At 33.9% G+C, this 16416-nt stretch overlaps 1 protein-coding gene across 3 annotated transcripts; it reads left to right on the top strand.

Annotated features, from left to right (window-relative positions):
- The first annotated feature begins 654 nt into the window (after nt 1-654).
- Nucleotides 655-10733, top strand: LOC116114942 (outer envelope protein 80, chloroplastic). Of its 3 annotated transcripts, none has more exons than XM_031401073.1 (16): nt 655-1465; nt 1704-1797; nt 1892-1974; nt 2109-2206; nt 2374-2443; nt 3363-3456; nt 3624-3705; nt 4494-4529; nt 6804-6957; nt 7045-7185; nt 7556-7626; nt 7764-7842; nt 7918-8033; nt 8284-8431; nt 9731-9800; nt 9928-10733. In XM_031401073.1, exons 1-16 carry the CDS (start codon nt 812-814, stop codon nt 10080-10082), a joined length of 2145 nt encoding a protein of 714 aa, XP_031256933.1. In that variant the 5' UTR covers nt 655-811; the 3' UTR covers nt 10083-10733. The 3 variants fall into 3 exon arrangements, with proteins under 3 accessions (XP_031256933.1, XP_031256934.1, XP_031256935.1); XM_031401074.1 differs by lacking the exons at nt 6804-6957; nt 7045-7185; nt 7556-7626; nt 7764-7842; nt 7918-8033 and adding exons at nt 5448-5601; nt 5689-5829; nt 6200-6270; nt 6408-6486; nt 6562-6677; XM_031401075.1 differs by lacking the exon at nt 8284-8431 and having other exon boundaries at nt 9928-10083.
- Nucleotides 10734-16416: the final 5683 nt, after the last annotated feature.

The following is a 16416-nucleotide window of genomic DNA, read 5'->3' as shown; positions in this document are numbered from 1 at the left end:
TAATTTGGGTTATAGGCCCAAAAAAAATTCTGGTCAGAATCGGGTCACCCAACCCGGTTCACTAAAACCTGTCTAAATTTACTCATTTTGCATGGAGAAAGTGAAGAAGAAGATGTGTTGCCCATTTTGCATGATAATAATAATACAAGTGGATATATAGATATTGACATTGATCTTGAAAATGATATGAATGGTTGAGAGAAAATAATATAGATTCTTAATTTTGTGATTAATTTTGATTATGTAATATCATAATTTAAAGCTAATAATACCATAAAATTCTTTAATTAATCTTGGAGATGATATTAATTTTTAGAAAATTTTGATTATTTTATTTATTAATTTTTTTTTTAAAAAAAACATATCTTATGATACGATATGTAATATACGATTAAAAAAATTAAGTTTTCAATGCACGATACGATAAGCAATTTGAAAAACATGGTAAAAAAGCTAACCTAACGGATATCTCACAATTTTCAATGAAATAAAAGGGAAAGGGTCGGGAAAAAAACAAAAAGGGTAAACAAGCAGACTTTAAGGGTGCAAGAGTTTTATTCTGAAATATTTGGGTTTCTTTAGATCATTAAAATTCAGGGGTAACCATAAAACCTCAGAGCGATGCCACATTACGTATTTCACTTAAAAATTTTAAATTTCGATATTTTTCATAAATATTCGGTAATTTGAAATTTTGCTAAATTTCAAATTACGAAAGGGTTTATCTTGTTCTTCGTCTTCTTGGTAAAACCCTAGAAATCAAAATCTCAAATTAAACCAACACAAACCAACATTTTAATCAATTCACGCAATGCCTCACGAAAACCACGACGTTCGCTTCACTTCATCCTCTCTTAAAGTCCCTCTCTTTCGTCCCCACTCTTCCCTTCCCTTTTTCTCCCAAACACTCATCAAAACCAGAAATTCGCTCTCCCAACTACTCGCTTCGCTTAAAATTCGCTCAACTGAGTCAACTCGCTCCGTGTCATTGACTCAGAAGCTTCATTCGGCGGCCGCACTCTTAGTTGGAGAGAACAAGGAGAGGCTTCCTCTTCTCTGTTCGGCGTCCTTGTCTCTCACTCAGTCCGAGTCGGCAGCGAATTCTCCACTTCTATGCTCGGCATCGTTGTCGCTCAGTCAGCCGGCACCAGAGCCGCCGCCGCCGTCGAGTCAGACTGAGTCACCAACTCAGCAAGTGAAGGGGCAGCCGCATTCGTTGAGTCGGTATGACGAAGAACGAGTCTTGATAAGTGAAGTTTTGGTGCGAAACAAAGATGGTGAAGAGCTTGAGAGAAAAGACCTTGAAGCTGAAGCTTTAACGGCGTTAAAAGCGTGCCGTGCCAACTCGGCTTTAACGATTCGTGAAGTCCAAGAGGACGTCCACAGAATCATCGATAGCGGTTACTTCTGTTCGTGTATGCCAGTTGCCGTCGATACTCGTGATGGCATCAGATTGGTCTTTCAGGTATATGGTTATAAAAACTTTGCGTATAATTTAATACTTTGAGAATGCGCCTAATATAGTATTTCAAATTATTTCTCTGTTAAAATTGTATCTGAAAACATTTATACATCTAATCTGGTTTCAGAGACAAAGAATTGAATTTAAATTCGGTATTAAACAGAAGATATTTTTGTGTATATGGGAAAATGTTTTTTGTTAGTTTGGCTTGATGTTTGATATTGACTTGCTGTGGCACAAGGTAGAACCGAACCAGGAGTTTCATGGTTTAGTATGTGAAGGAGCTAATGTTCTTCCATCAAAGTTTCTGGAGGATTCTTTTCGTGATGGTTATGGTAGATTTCTTGACATATGTTGATTTGTCTGTCACATTCAAAATGGGTTATAGGAGATGTTAATTAATTTGAATTTTGGGGTCAAGCTGTGCAGGAAAAATTGTCAATGTCAGGCGTTTGGAGGAAGTAATAAGTTCCATCAATGGGTGGTATACAGAACGTGGTCTTTTTGGCCTGGTTAGTGTTTTATCTGCTAATGTTTTGTATTTATGTTTCATTGTTTATGGATAAGAGAGTTAGCTTATTTAATAGTTAAGTTGACCTCGCAACTGGTGTTAACATTGACAATCATATTTTGATTGCTTTTACAGGTTTCTGGTGTTGAAATTCTTTCTGGCGGTGTAATAAGATTACAAGTTGTAGAAGCTGAGGTCAATAATATTTCTATACGTTTTCTTGACAGGAAGACGTAAGAATGTATCTTCAATTTTTTCCTTTTTCATGCACATACTAATACGTCTGTTTTGTATATTGATACATTGGCAAACACAAAAGCTTATGTTTTATCTTCTATAAAATATTTGAAATAGTAAACATAGGATCTCTATGTGATATATGCTTTATTGCTATCTTTAGTGGTGAGCCAACTAAGGGGAAGACAAAGCCTGAAACCATACTTCGACAACTTACAACCAAGAAAGGACAGGTATATCCCAGAATTTTTTATTTTTATTTTTTTAAAATTTACTTGGTACTTCCTTTCTGAGGAAGAGTGTTGTAACATTGCATAGTTGAAGAGGGTAACTGGAGTTATATTTCTAGACTACTATGAGGCCTTTTGGTTAGAATTCTAATATTTAAATTGTGAATTGTTAGCCTAAGGTGAAAAAATTTATGCTTTTAAGGGGGTGTACCATTATAATTAGTACTAGAGTTGAACATAGGATGCGGTACATCCCACCAGAGGACTTTGGCCTCTAAAGGGGGTATAACCAAAACCAAGATCCAAGACTCTTGAGGCATAGCTGTCGACACATAAATGACTTTCAAAGTCCCCACTTTGCCTGTTTATAGGTGATCATTGACCGATATATATATACTCATTCCCAAATTAGTATGGTGTTTTTTTTGTTTTGGATTAAAACTGAAGAACAAACTGTGTTAGGTTGGTGTGAAGTGGAATTTATCATACTTACACGGGAGTGGGTCAGGACAGGTGCATTCTCACCTTTGACTGGCAAGACTGCAACGATGTTGACTTTCAGGGTTTAGCTAATATGGTATAACTGATTATATTTAAGCATACGCAATTCTCTCCAGCTTGTTTGTCCTTTTGATCTCCTTGTTACCCCTTCATTTATCACTTATATTGCTCTTATGTCTTAGTAGATGAGATACACTTGTCTTTTTGTTTAGGTGTTGCCATCTCTTATTACCTGTTAAATTGGTTGTCAACTTTCTTTTGTTTTTTATTGGAAAGTGAAGTGTTAATAGTTCATTTATTTGCTATGGGTTATCTCATGCAAATAATTGGTCCATCCTATGGAATGCACCAGTTTGTTTTTAGACTTTAGACACCATTTAAAACTGACAAATCTTTTGGCATTGTAATAATTATTCTGTAGGTTTACAGCGTGTTTCAAGGGAAAAGAGATGTGGAAACAGTGTTAACTATGGGAATCATGGAAGATGTCAGCATTATTCCCCAGCCTGCGGGAGGTGAAATAAAATGCAATTTCATTTGAGTCATCTTGTACATGATTTATGTTTTCAGATATTATATAGATATGTAAAGTTAGTTCTCAAATAATCATTGTTTGAGTTATAGCTATGCTTCTATATTTTTTTTGGGACTTGAAATGCTGTTTTCTTTGGCAACAATGTAGATACTGACAAGGTTGACCTAATAATGAATGTTGTTGAACGCCCTAGTGGAGGTTTTTCTGCTGGTGGCGGTATATCAAGCGGGTAGGTGATATATATATATATATNGATTATATTTAAGCATACGCAATTCTCTCCAGCTTGTTTGTCCTTTTGATCTCCTTGTTACCCCTTCATTTATCACTTATATTGCTCTTATGTCTTAGTAGATGAGATATACTTGTCTTTTTGTTTAGGTGTTGCCATCTCTTATTACCTGTTAAATTGGTTGTCAACTTTCTTTTGTTTTTTATTGGAAAGTGAAGTGTTAATAGTTCATTTATTTGCTATGAGGTATCTCATGCAAGTAATTGGTCCATCCTATGGAATGCACCAGTTTGTTTTTAGACTTTAGACACCCTTTAAAACTGACAAATCTTTTGGCATTGTAATAATTATTCTGTAGGTTTACAGCGTGTTTCAAGGGAAAAGAGATGTGGAAACAGTGTTAACTATGGGAATCATGGAAGATGTCAGCATTATTCCCCAGCCTGCGGGAGGTGAAATAAAATGCAATTTCATTTGAGTCATCTCATACATGATTTATGCTTTCAGATATTATATAGATATGTAAAGTTAGTTCTCAAATAATCATTGTTTGAGTTATGGCTATGCTTCTATATTTTTTTTGGGACTTGAAATGCTGTTTTCTTTGGCAACAATGTAGATACTGACAAGGTTGACCTAATAATGAATGTTGTTGAACGCCCTAGTGGAGGTTTTTCTGCTGGTGGCGGTATATCAAGCGGGTAGGTGATATATATATATATATTAAAGTTTATATGAATGACCTATCTAAGACGATATAATTTTTTTTGTTCTTTCACGTGCAGCATCACAAGTGGTCCTCTATCTGGACTCATAGGAAGGTGAGATTTTATGTTGCATTATCTGGTTGTCAGTTGCCAGATTTATGTTCTTCTTAAGTCATTAAATGTTAAAACATGAACTATGATGATCACATTATCGCTCATTGCAATGGACCTTTATATCTGAAGAAGCAAATACATTGTCCATATTGGGTGCTTGAATTTAGGTTGTTTTGGTGAGTAGTAACTTAGAAACTAAATGACTAGTTTTGGCTACCTATGTTTCATCCCAGGTTTTATGGTTTGACAGTGTACAGCAAGAAATCAATTTGTCAAGTTTTGGTTTGTTATTTGTTAAATGATTCTTCGTTAACAATATTGAACTATGAATTCATAAAAATGTGTAAACACTGGTAGTGAATGAAGGGTTATTGCCATTTAGCTCCATAGAAGAACCTTTTCCTACCTTTTGCTACTATTTTAACATTTAGATCCATATCATTTTCTTTTTATTTCTTGATAGGCAGTGCTACATCTGATACATACCTCCATTGTTTATTATTTGCTTGATCTATGTGGTTGCTTCTCTTTTTACATTTTTTCTCTAGTAATATGCTTCCTTTTAAGTACAGTTCTCTTGTATCCAAAATATTTTGTTTTCCAAATTCCAAAAAAAAAATTGTTCCTGATGGAGGATATATATTCCTCATTGTTTATTTTATGTAAATAACTGGAATTTACACTATTTTTTATTTTCTGTTCTCTTGCAATTAAGAGATTCTGTGTGTTTAATGCTAATAGTATTTGTTCGGGAGCCATGAGATATCCTGTTCATTTCTTCAATATATGTAAACGTGCATATCAACCTACATGCTCATGTATACGATTGCAGTTCTGAACTTTTTCTTTGACGAAATTGATGTGATGATAAATTTTTTTATACTATGAGCATAATATCTACTCATATTTCTAATGCAGCTTTGCCTATTCTCATCGGAATGTTTTCGGAAGAAACCAAAAACTTAATATTTCATTAGAGAGGGGCCAAATTGACTCCATATTTCGTATAAATTACACAGATCCATGGATTGAAGGAGATGACAAGCGGACATCTCGTTCTATTATGGTTCAGGTAATTTAAGGTTTTCATTTTTTAAGAACTATAACTTTCTTGATAGTGGGGACCTGACTGTGCTTGAACTGATTTTGTTTGTACTAGAATTCAAGAACCCCTGGTACCCTTGTCCATGGGAACCAACCTGACAATAGCAATCTGACCATTGGCCGTGTAACAGCGGGTATAGAATTTAGTCGACCAATCAGGCCAAAGTGGAGTGGGACGGCAGGACTTATTTTTCAGGTACTCCATTAATATTACCGTTTTCTTTGTCCAATTGCATGAACTTTGATATGTGGGGGACTTGGTAATGTAGTGACATCTTTATTGGGTTTGACATATCTTTTCCTGATGAAAGTTAATGTTATTGGAGCACTACATTGGCAGAATATTGTTTATTTCCATAGGTTCATTTTAGACTTTTTTATGGTGGTACATTGTTTACAAGTGAAGCTTGTTCTGTTATTGATTGTTTTAGTTATTGCTGTAAAAGGATGTAGCAAGGGCTTCCTCTTTATTATGCTTAGGCTTCTTCAAAGAGTCATTTTTGAAACTTTAGTACCTTGTATTGAATATAAAATTTGACAGTGTGATTGTGCTTTCCTTTTATCAGCATGCTGGTGCCCGTGATGAAAAAGGAAATCCTATTATCAAAGACTTCTACAGCAGTCCTCTTACGGCCAGGTATGCCTACTAGAGAGTATATATTGCTGAACATTCATTAGTTTGAATATGATTTATTAATTGATTGCCAATATGTGGTTATGGTGCAAATGCACTTGCTTCTGATCTTCCTCTTGTTTAACTTTTTTGTTGGGCAGTGGCAAGACCCATGATGATATGTTGATTGCTAAATTTGAGAGTGTCTATACTGGTTCTGGTGATCATGGGTCTTCAATGGTTAGTCATTTGGAACTCCTCTATATTTTCTTTATTTACTGTCTATGTGGACCATCATATTTGTTTTCTGTGCAGTTTGTTTTCAACGTGGAACAAGGACTTCCTGTTTTGCCAGAGTGGTTGTTTTTCAATAGAGTGACTGCTCGTGCGAGAAAGGGTGTAGAAGTTGGTCCTGCTCGTATTCTTTTAAGGTATGCTACCTCTCTCTCTCTCTCNTGCATACGATTGCAGTTCTGAACTTTTTCTTTGACGAAATTGATGTGATGATAAATTTTTTTATACTATGAGCATAATATCTACTCATATTTCTAATGCAGCTTTGCCTATTCTCATCGGAATGTTTTCGGAGGAAACCAAAAACTTAATATTTCATTAGAGAGGGGCCAAATTGACTCCATATTTCGTATAAATTACACAGATCCATGGATTGAAGGAGATGACAAGCGGACATCTCGTTCTATTATGGTTCAGGTAATTTAAGGTTTTCATTTTTTAAGAACTATAACTTTCTTGATAGTGGGGACCTGACTTTGCTTGAACTGATTTTGTTTGTACTAGAATTCAAGAACCCCTGGTACCCTTGTCCATGGGAACCAACCTGACAATAGCAATCTGACCATTGGCCGTGTAACAGCGGGTATAGAGTTTAGTCGACCAATCAGGCCAAAGTGGAGTGGGACGGCAGGACTTATTTTTCAGGTACTCCATTAATATTACCATTTTCTTTGTCCAATTGCATGAACTTAGATATGTGGGGGACTTGGTAATGTAGTGACATCTTTATTGGGTTTGACATATCGTTTCCTGATGAAAGTTAATGTTATTGGAGCACTACATTGGCAGAATATTGTTTATTTCCATAGGTTCATTTTAGACTTTTTTATGGTGGTACATTGTTTACAAGTGAAGCTTGTTCTGTTATTGATTGTTTTAGTTATTGCTGTAAAATGATGTAGCAAGGGCTTCCTCTTTATTATGCTTAGGCTTCTTCAAAGAGTCATTTTTGAAACTTTAGTACCTTGTATTGAATATAAAATTTGACTGTGTGATTGTGTTTTCCTTTTATCAGCATGCTGGTGCCCGTGATGAAAAAGGAAATCCTATTATCAAAGACTTCTACAGCAGTCCTCTTACGGCCAGGTATGCCTACTAGAGAGTATATATTGCTGAACATTCATTAGTTTGAATATGATTTATTAATTGATTGCCAATATGTGGTTATGGTGCAAATGCACTTGCTTCTGATCTTCCTCTTGTTTAACTTTTTTGTTGGGCAGTGGCAAGACCCATGATGATATGTTGATTGCTAAATTTGAGAGTGTCTATACTGGTTCTGGTGATCATGGGTCTTCAATGGTTAGTCATTTGGAACTCCTCTATATTTTCTTTATTTACTGTCTATGTGGACCATCATATTTGTTTTCTGTGCAGTTTGTTTTCAACGTGGAACAAGGACTTCCTGTTTTGCCAGAGTGGTTGTTTTTCAATAGAGTGACTGCTCGTGCGAGAAAGGGTGTAGAAGTTGGTCCTGCTCGTATTCTTTTAAGGTATGCTACCTCTCTCTCTCTCTCACACACACTCTTATTATTATTATTATTATTTACTTTTTTTTTTTTTAGTGTGTGTGGAGGAGTAGAAATTTGAAGTGTGAATCTTAAAGGCATAATTCAGAGGATGATTAGTATGGGATAACTGTGTTTTTAAATGAAGGAACCCCTATGGTTCAATTGTTGTTTATTGTGAATGAATCAAGTGATCTGTTTTAGTTTGCTAATTTGCATTGTTTCTCATTGCTAGTTTGTCCGGTGGGCATGTAGTAGGTAATTTCTCTCCTCATGAAGCCTTTGCCATTGGGGGAACAAATAGTGTGAGAGGCTATGAAGAAGGTGCAGTGGGCTCTGGTCGATCTTATGTTGTTGGCTCTAGTGAAATCTCTTTCCCAATGGTAGGAACACAACAAAAATTTTCTGTGTTATTTGAGCTTTGTCACTGCATGTCAGGATGCATAAATCTGGTTGGAGTTACCTCACATGAATTTAGCTGAAGTTTTACGAAGGCAAGACACATATGATGAACTCCAAAAAGAAAGGGTCAATAAAGAATGTGGCATATATATGAACAACAAAACAGGCATGAATCTAGGCATATATAAGGAATGTGGCATTAGCATATATGTGAATAGCAGAGCATGCATAAATCATTTCTTAACAGTATAAATTTAGAAGAGTGGAAAACTGCTCTAAAAATTGTGGTACTTCTCAAAAGTAGAAGGGGTGCTTTAGGTGCTATGTATTAAAGTGGGACTTGAATTAAATATGTGGAATTTAATGGTTGCATAGTTAAAGCTTAAAAGAATGTTACTGATGGTGGCAGTTAAAATCTAGGAACCATCGGTTTTGTTTTTATAGTATGCATATATAATGAGGGGCAATTGAAGTGTGTGATATTTAAGAATTATAGTTGAGGTAAAATTATTTCTGGGTGTTAGATTGGCCTTTACTATTTAGTTACAAGGACAGTTGCATGTGCTGTCATTAAGACGGCTAAAACCTTTCTGGTTGAGTGTTAGTCTCAGATTTAAACCTTAGCTGCATCGTTTTTATGCATAGTTTTTCTTCCTATGAAATGTTCTTGTTATTACTTGGCGTAAATAGCTTAACAATTTGAAAACTTCTTAAAAGCAACCATGACCGCTACATTTTCTGAATTCATGATTAAAACTTGAATTAATGTGTAAAGATAGTGGGTAATAATGGGTCACCTAAGGTTTAGGTACAGATTGCCAGAACGTTTATTAAAATTACTCGAATAGCAAGATTAATGATGAGGGTACAATGAACAAGCATATATTATCTAGTAGAACTGGAGTGGTTAGAAAATACTCTAGAAGTCCGAGTAGGGGCCAACATGTAATTATATTCTGAAGAGCTTTTCTGCAATTAAATAGAAGCCCTGTAATCTAAAAGTGGTCCATCATCTTCCCCCTCTTATTTCAGTGCCAGTTTGCCCTCTTTATAAATGACAAATGGAACGAAGGTTTTTCTGGTTTGAAGACTTTGTGAGTGTCAAAATTTGTAGAATGGTGTAAATTACTTTAGAGCTGAGGATTTAACCTGAGATAATTGAGAATAGCTTAGGATTGAGGATCTCTGTGTATGAGCATGCTTCCCTTGTATGTTTATCTGTTATTTATAGGTGAAGATTAATTTTGCACATTGACCCTTTAATATTTTTTGTTTTGCAGTTGGGGCCAGTGGAAGGGGTTATCTTTTCAGACTATGGAACAGACCTTGGATCAGGCCCTACAGTGCCTGGTAGGTTTCTTTATAGTTTGGCCCTACTTTTTATTATGTTCTGCAGTTGGGTGAGTGGGAAGAGTTCTCTCTCAAGATGTTTTTCTAATCTGGGGGTCTTGTTCTTTTACTTCTCTTCTTTAATTAGGTGATCCTGCTGGGGCAAGATTGAAACCTGGTAGTGGATATGGATATGGGTTTGGTATCCGTGTTGACTCCCCTCTGGGGCCTTTGCGACTTGAATATGCATTTAATGACAGGCAGGCGAAGAGGTTTCACTTTGGGGTTGGCCACCGAAATTAAAGTCCTTTTCTGCATCCTAATATTCTTATGTGGGTTCTACTTTATTCATCACTGATGCAGGTGAAATAGTTTTGTCTTCATTGTTGTCATATAACCGTTGCCTGGAATAACACCCAGTGGTATCTTTATGTAATCGATGCAAAATTAGTTGAATTGCTTTTCGGCATTTATTGGTATAATCTCTCATCAGTACTAAATGCATTTGAAGAGCTTTATGTAATCCAGTGTCAAATATCGTTCAGGGTGATTGAAGCTGTACCTCGTCAATTTATTAGGTACAGTGATTGCCTCCCATCCTCTTGACAATGAAATGAAGCATTGGTGTTCTTAATGTTAGTTCATTTTCTCTTGAGTAGCGTGTGGAAGGTTTTACTCAGGACAAGATTTAGTTTTCAGCCATTATTGTCAAGTTTTCGAATCATGAAAGTGGTCCTCGACCTTTCCCTGCCATTATAAAACTGTTATTAGGTTTCTTTGACGCACACGTTGCTCACGCGGATAGCATCAGTTTGACAGTATGCACCACTTGGTTGAAAAATTTATTGTTAGAACTCAGAAGTTAGTAGTTAGAAGAGCATAAGGCTGTGTTCAGAAAGTGTACTTAACAATGTCAAGTTTTCCTAGATATTTTTATTTATTACCATTTTATTTCATGTATTTTCTAATGTTTGATCGTTAAGGCTACCTTTGGATCATGGTCATCCAATGGTCAGTATTCTCTCAATAATGTTATTGGGGGTAGTACAAATGTACAACATACTCCTCGAGTTCTCTTAACCTGTACTCTGAGAACACGGCTTAGGATGAGAGATGATTATGAGTTATTATAAGTTCTTAAATATTAAAAAAAAAAAAAAAAGCAAAAATCAAATTCTAATAGGGTGTAATCTATAATATAGTTCGAGATAATACGAAAAGTATAGAAAAAAATATGCTTTGACATCTTCTTAATCCGAAATGGCTGAGAGAGGTAATGTTCCTTCTTTTTAAGAGCAAATATTTTGCTAATATGTGCCTTTGAAGGTTTCACATATTCTTACTTGCAATGGTTGAGTAGAGGAAATGTTCCTTTTTTTTTCAAGGGTACTTCCACAAGCAGATCTAGTTCAGACTTCAGACTGGTTTTCTTAATATGTGCGTTTAAGGGTATATAATAAGATTAAAAAAAAAAAAAAAAATTGATCATATCATCGTATTAATAATGAATAGAGAAAAAACATAAAGGACAAATGGCCAAAAGTGAAGAATAAAAGCAGATTTTTTTGGTGAAATTATCCTATTCTATTCAAGAAGGAATCACAAAGAAATTGACATGGACATGAGATTTGATGTTTAAATTTGTAATTGGAGTGAATTCATTAATAAATGAACAGTTACAGTGGGTGATTCTGATTTTGATAAATTTCTACACCTTGCTGATTGTACCAACTCCATCCTTTACTCTTCTCACCTTCCTTTCACCTACGTTCACCTCTCCTTGTCATTTCGTGCATGAAAGACCACTAGAGTGCCACCAAGTTACATTCCCACATGGATTAAAAATTCAATCTCTTAGGGTTTTGGTGTGTATTTTAATGAATATAAGGTAATATGCTTGGGGAAATTTTATAAACCCTAATCGCGTTTTCATTCTAATCGCTTAAATCATTAGTTTGTTATTAGACGTCGTCTTTCTTATGGTAGAATGTCTAATGTGAACAATTGACTCGTGAGGTACATCAATTATTAGAAATAAATCAATGAGTTACAACTATACTCATCTAAGTACTTACTTAGTCTAACCAAAAGAATGGAAGTTATTGATATTGAAGCAATGTTTTAAAACTCAACTCGGGGTGAAACTAGGTAAAGTGGCCTGGTCTTCGGTTGACCGGTTTAACCAGTTTGAACCGTCAGTCAAACCGATGTCCAAAAGTTTGAAATCTAACAAAAATATCCCTACAAATTACATGTAAGTCCCTATAAGTTTGAAATCTTGTAAAAATACTCCAAACACCATCGTCGACATCAGCAAATAAGGCATGTTTCCAACAACGACAACACTCCCCATCACCACAAAAATACTCCCCTCAGCCTCCTGACCAAAAGCCTTCTCACCACTCCCATGTTCACCTCCCTAATTGCTAGTGACAGCGGGATTTTTCCAACAACATTGGTTTGCGATTTTCGATCAATTCACTCGTTGAAAATCGACGTCGTTGCCACTATTGCACTCACCAATAATTTCTCTCCAAAAACCCTAACATTCCGTTCTTTAATTGTTTATAAATTGATGTCCTAATTTTTAGGGTTTTGAATGAATAGTAAAATTTATAACCCAACTTGGTGAAGACTCTGAGTCTCGGTTGAACCAGCCGAGCCAGGCTGGGTTTTAAAACAGTGCATCTAAGCTCCTCTAACCAAAGGAATGGAAGCCATTAACATTGAAGCTCCTCAAAGGGTTCCCAGCGGTGGACCAACGCTAAGATGAATTCTCAACATGCTTGGAGGTCAGCATATAGATATTTAGGTCTCGTAAATTCTAACACATCATCTCTTATTCATAAATCTCTCTTTATATTATTAGATTAAAAAAATAAAAATGAAAAAGTTATCTGTAGTCCCATTTAATCCACTCTTATTTATTTATTTAAAATTAACTAAGAAAGGAAAGTCAGATGGACATTAATACTTAATAAAATTTTAGTTGGGGAAGAATGCTGTAGGCTACAAGGCCGGCCACCATTGGATTGGAGACTTCAAAGTAGTAATTAATGTGGATAAAAATAGGTGAAGAGCATTCATGAATGCCAATTACAAAGGGAAGCCTTGAGACAGAGAATTAATTAATAATCTCTACCAGGATATTAATTTAAGTCTATAGTCTGGCAAATCAAAATTCTGCACCTGAGAACAAAATTATTTATGAAGAATTAGAAGAAAATTTATGCTCATACTAAGAACTTCAGTTGGTTGTGTCAGACATATTATATTAATTTTTATGATTGGATTGAACTGGATTGGATTATTTTGTAGAGCTACAAGATTTTTTTTTTTTTTTTTTTTTTTTTTTTTACGTTATACAAGAATAATGATATATATACCAGTAAGAAAGAATCATAAAATATTGTTATTAATATATGTCAGATCTAGAGACATGGTAGGTGGATTCTTAGAGATATTGTCTGTTTTGAACCTTGCGGGTTGCACGATTTTGTCCTAAAAAGGCACCTCTAGGTGATGAGAATCTCCTTGTAATATATAAGCGACTAAAGCCTTCGTCTCCTAACAGACGTAGGACTTTGACACCAATAATTTTTTTTAAAAAAATAAAATTAATAAATAAACTTCTTGTATAACTCCAAGAGTTCTAACCAATTAAACAAGATAAGACATGGATCGGAAAAAACTTCTAAATTAATTATAATAATTATTTAAAAAAAAGGGCATGTATACTTGTGTTGATATACATTGTATATATGTAGGGACAGACCCATACCCTTTGAAGGTAGGCCCTCAGATTTTTAAAGAAAAAATTGTTAATATATAGGCCTATAAAAAATTGCTATTAATATATATATTCAGACAGACTCTTAGATTTTTTTAAAAATAAGAATTATTATTCATATATCTAAACACACAAAAAACTTGTTATTAATATATATATTTCAGGCCCATATCATATTAAAAGTTTAAAACTCTCTTCACTCTTTTCAACGACTCCACCTGTTTTTTATAATTTTATCCCCAAAATTTTTTACTCTCTCTTTCTCATGTTATTCGCTCTTAAAACTTTTGAATACTGAAATTATTAAAGCTTTCACTACTAAAGATGCCACAATCAACTCCGTTTTCTGTTTTATCAGTTTTAGCCTTTTAGGTATGTGTTTTGCTCATTTCAATTTAGTTTATTTTAGGGTTGAATAATGCTTGTTTTTTGGAGGTTTTTTATTCTAATTTGATGGAAAAAAGGCATAAATCTTGTGAGTTTGTTTTGTGTCTAAGAATGTTCCTACTTTCCCAAATTTAACTTTAACTATATTTTACTGGGCGTTATTCTTCACCCTTCACTTTCACCCACTATTTTCCTATATTTCAAATATTACCGTTTAACTGCTCAAAATTATTAAAGAAATTTGAGTTACTATCTATGTTTTGCTTCTCATAAATTTATTCAAGTAGGAAAGTATTGTTTTATTACATTCTTTTCTTTCATGTTTTTTATGTTGTATTATTTTATTTGCTTAAGGTTTGGTGATTTTTTAAAAGTTTTTATTAGTTGTTTGGCAAACAATGACAGAGTTGCGGATGGGCAAAAATCTTGGGTTCTTCAGTGTATATATGATAAATGATTTTCAATGAAATAGTACGTACAATACAAAGGTGTTTACAGAAGTAGCGATTATCTAATTAATTAAGGTTAAATGAAAGACCCTTAGTACTGGGTACTGGATATTTGGAGGAGCTCAGCTGCCAGTTTGATTTCTGTCTTCTAGTTTAAAACATTCTATCATTTGAATGATTTCAAGTTATATCTTTTGAGTTCATGGCCTCTTGTCTGCAGCAATTAGTTTGGTTATTTGATTATTCTTTTGTGAAAAAAATTATGTGCCGACGGATGCATATACAACCAGTCTTTAATAATCAATTATATTAATGGTTCCATAATTAATAATATTTACAATAAAGAACCACCTAGCCATAACATAAGATTTTATCGAGAAAGTATATGGATAACAGAGCAATTCTTGTCCACCCAAGATTCTTATATAAAGGCAGTTGGGAAAGTTCAAAGAAAGGACAAAGTTTCAGAGGAATATTTATTGATAAATTTATCAAAAAAGGCAGGCACCATAATAATTTTTAATATCTTTAACTTGGGTAGGGACTATGTACTAGAAAATAGTTGAAAAATGATTAATGAATACAATAAAGGTGGGTTTGGTTGGAGGTAATAGAGGATTACTGAGGTAATACCATCTTATATTATTTTATTACCATGTTTGGTTTTCAAGTAAAATAAGATTCCGATAATCTTTCAAAATCAATAGTAGTTATTGCTGGTAATATAAGAGATAATGTGATTACCTTCATTTTCTTAGGTATTTTAAGATTACTTGGTAATCTTATTTTTATCATAATTTTACCCTTTATTAATAAAATTTTAGGACAATAATGTCAATGTTTTAAAAACAATTACAAAAATACTAATGGACTATTTTATTCTTATATACAAATTTTTATGACATAAATACCCCTAGAATTTTAAAAAATTACCCAAGGGTGGTGGCTGGATCTGGCCACCACTACCAGTCGCCGACCACCACCGTCAACAATGAGGGAATGGTGTACAACTAGCCGTGCACCGCTAAGGCCATTTTTGACAATGGATCTGCAATCCATGGCAGGAAACAGTCAAATCTAGCTGTTTCATGGCCAAAGATGTGGTCGTGAAAAGCCTAGATATTTGGTTGTGAAACAGTCATCATTTCACGGCCAAATATCTGAGCTTTTCATGGCAAGATTCCCATTGTTGCCTTTGCCAACAATGGTTGCTGGTCGTTGATAGTGGCTTGGGGTAGGTGGGGGTGTTTTTGTTAAGTTTTAAATTTTTTTGTTGTGGGATGTTTTAGCTAAATCTGAAATGCAGGGGGTTAACCAAAATTATCCAAAAAATAATAAAAATAATATTATATTAATATTTAAAAAGGAGGACAATTTAGTAATTTATATAACATACACACCAATTTATTCTTCTCAACCAAAATATATTAATATAATATATCCAACAATTTATTCTAACCAATCAAACACATTTCCCTAAATATTCTCAGTAATGTTCAAGGTAATCTATATTTATATTAATATAACATTCTCAGTAAGATAACATTTCATAAACCAAGCACAACCTAAGAGAATATAATATTTACTATTAATTTTTATTTAGATGGCAATTTTTTAGTGAATTAATATAAATATTATAAAATACTTAAAATTACATCAAATACTTGAATTATATAACAAACAGAAAAAAAAAAAACAATTATGATGAATGTTAGAGAATAAAAGATGGATAGTTTTAGACATATAATGTTTTACATCGTTTACTATATTTCTTATATTCATTTTATGTCACATTACTGTATATACAAAGTTTGTATTATAGCGTTATTCATAAAAGATATGAATAGTCATCCGGTGAAATTAATCAAACACGCGTCCGTAGTTACATAATACACAATATTTCTATAGTATCTTATATACTCAATTAAACAATTTCTCGAAATAATATTTTGTATTCAAATTGTTGGCTTAGAGCCATATACTCGATGAAATTTGATTAATAAATTACATT

This window comes from Pistacia vera, unplaced genomic scaffold, assembly GCF_008641045.1.
Source record: "Pistacia vera cultivar Batoury unplaced genomic scaffold, PisVer_v2 Contig728, whole genome shotgun sequence".
Classification (NCBI taxonomy): Eukaryota; Viridiplantae; Streptophyta; class Magnoliopsida; order Sapindales; family Anacardiaceae; genus Pistacia; species Pistacia vera.
Note: the sequence above shows the minus strand (reverse complement) of the source record. Positions and strands in the feature narration are given on the sequence as shown.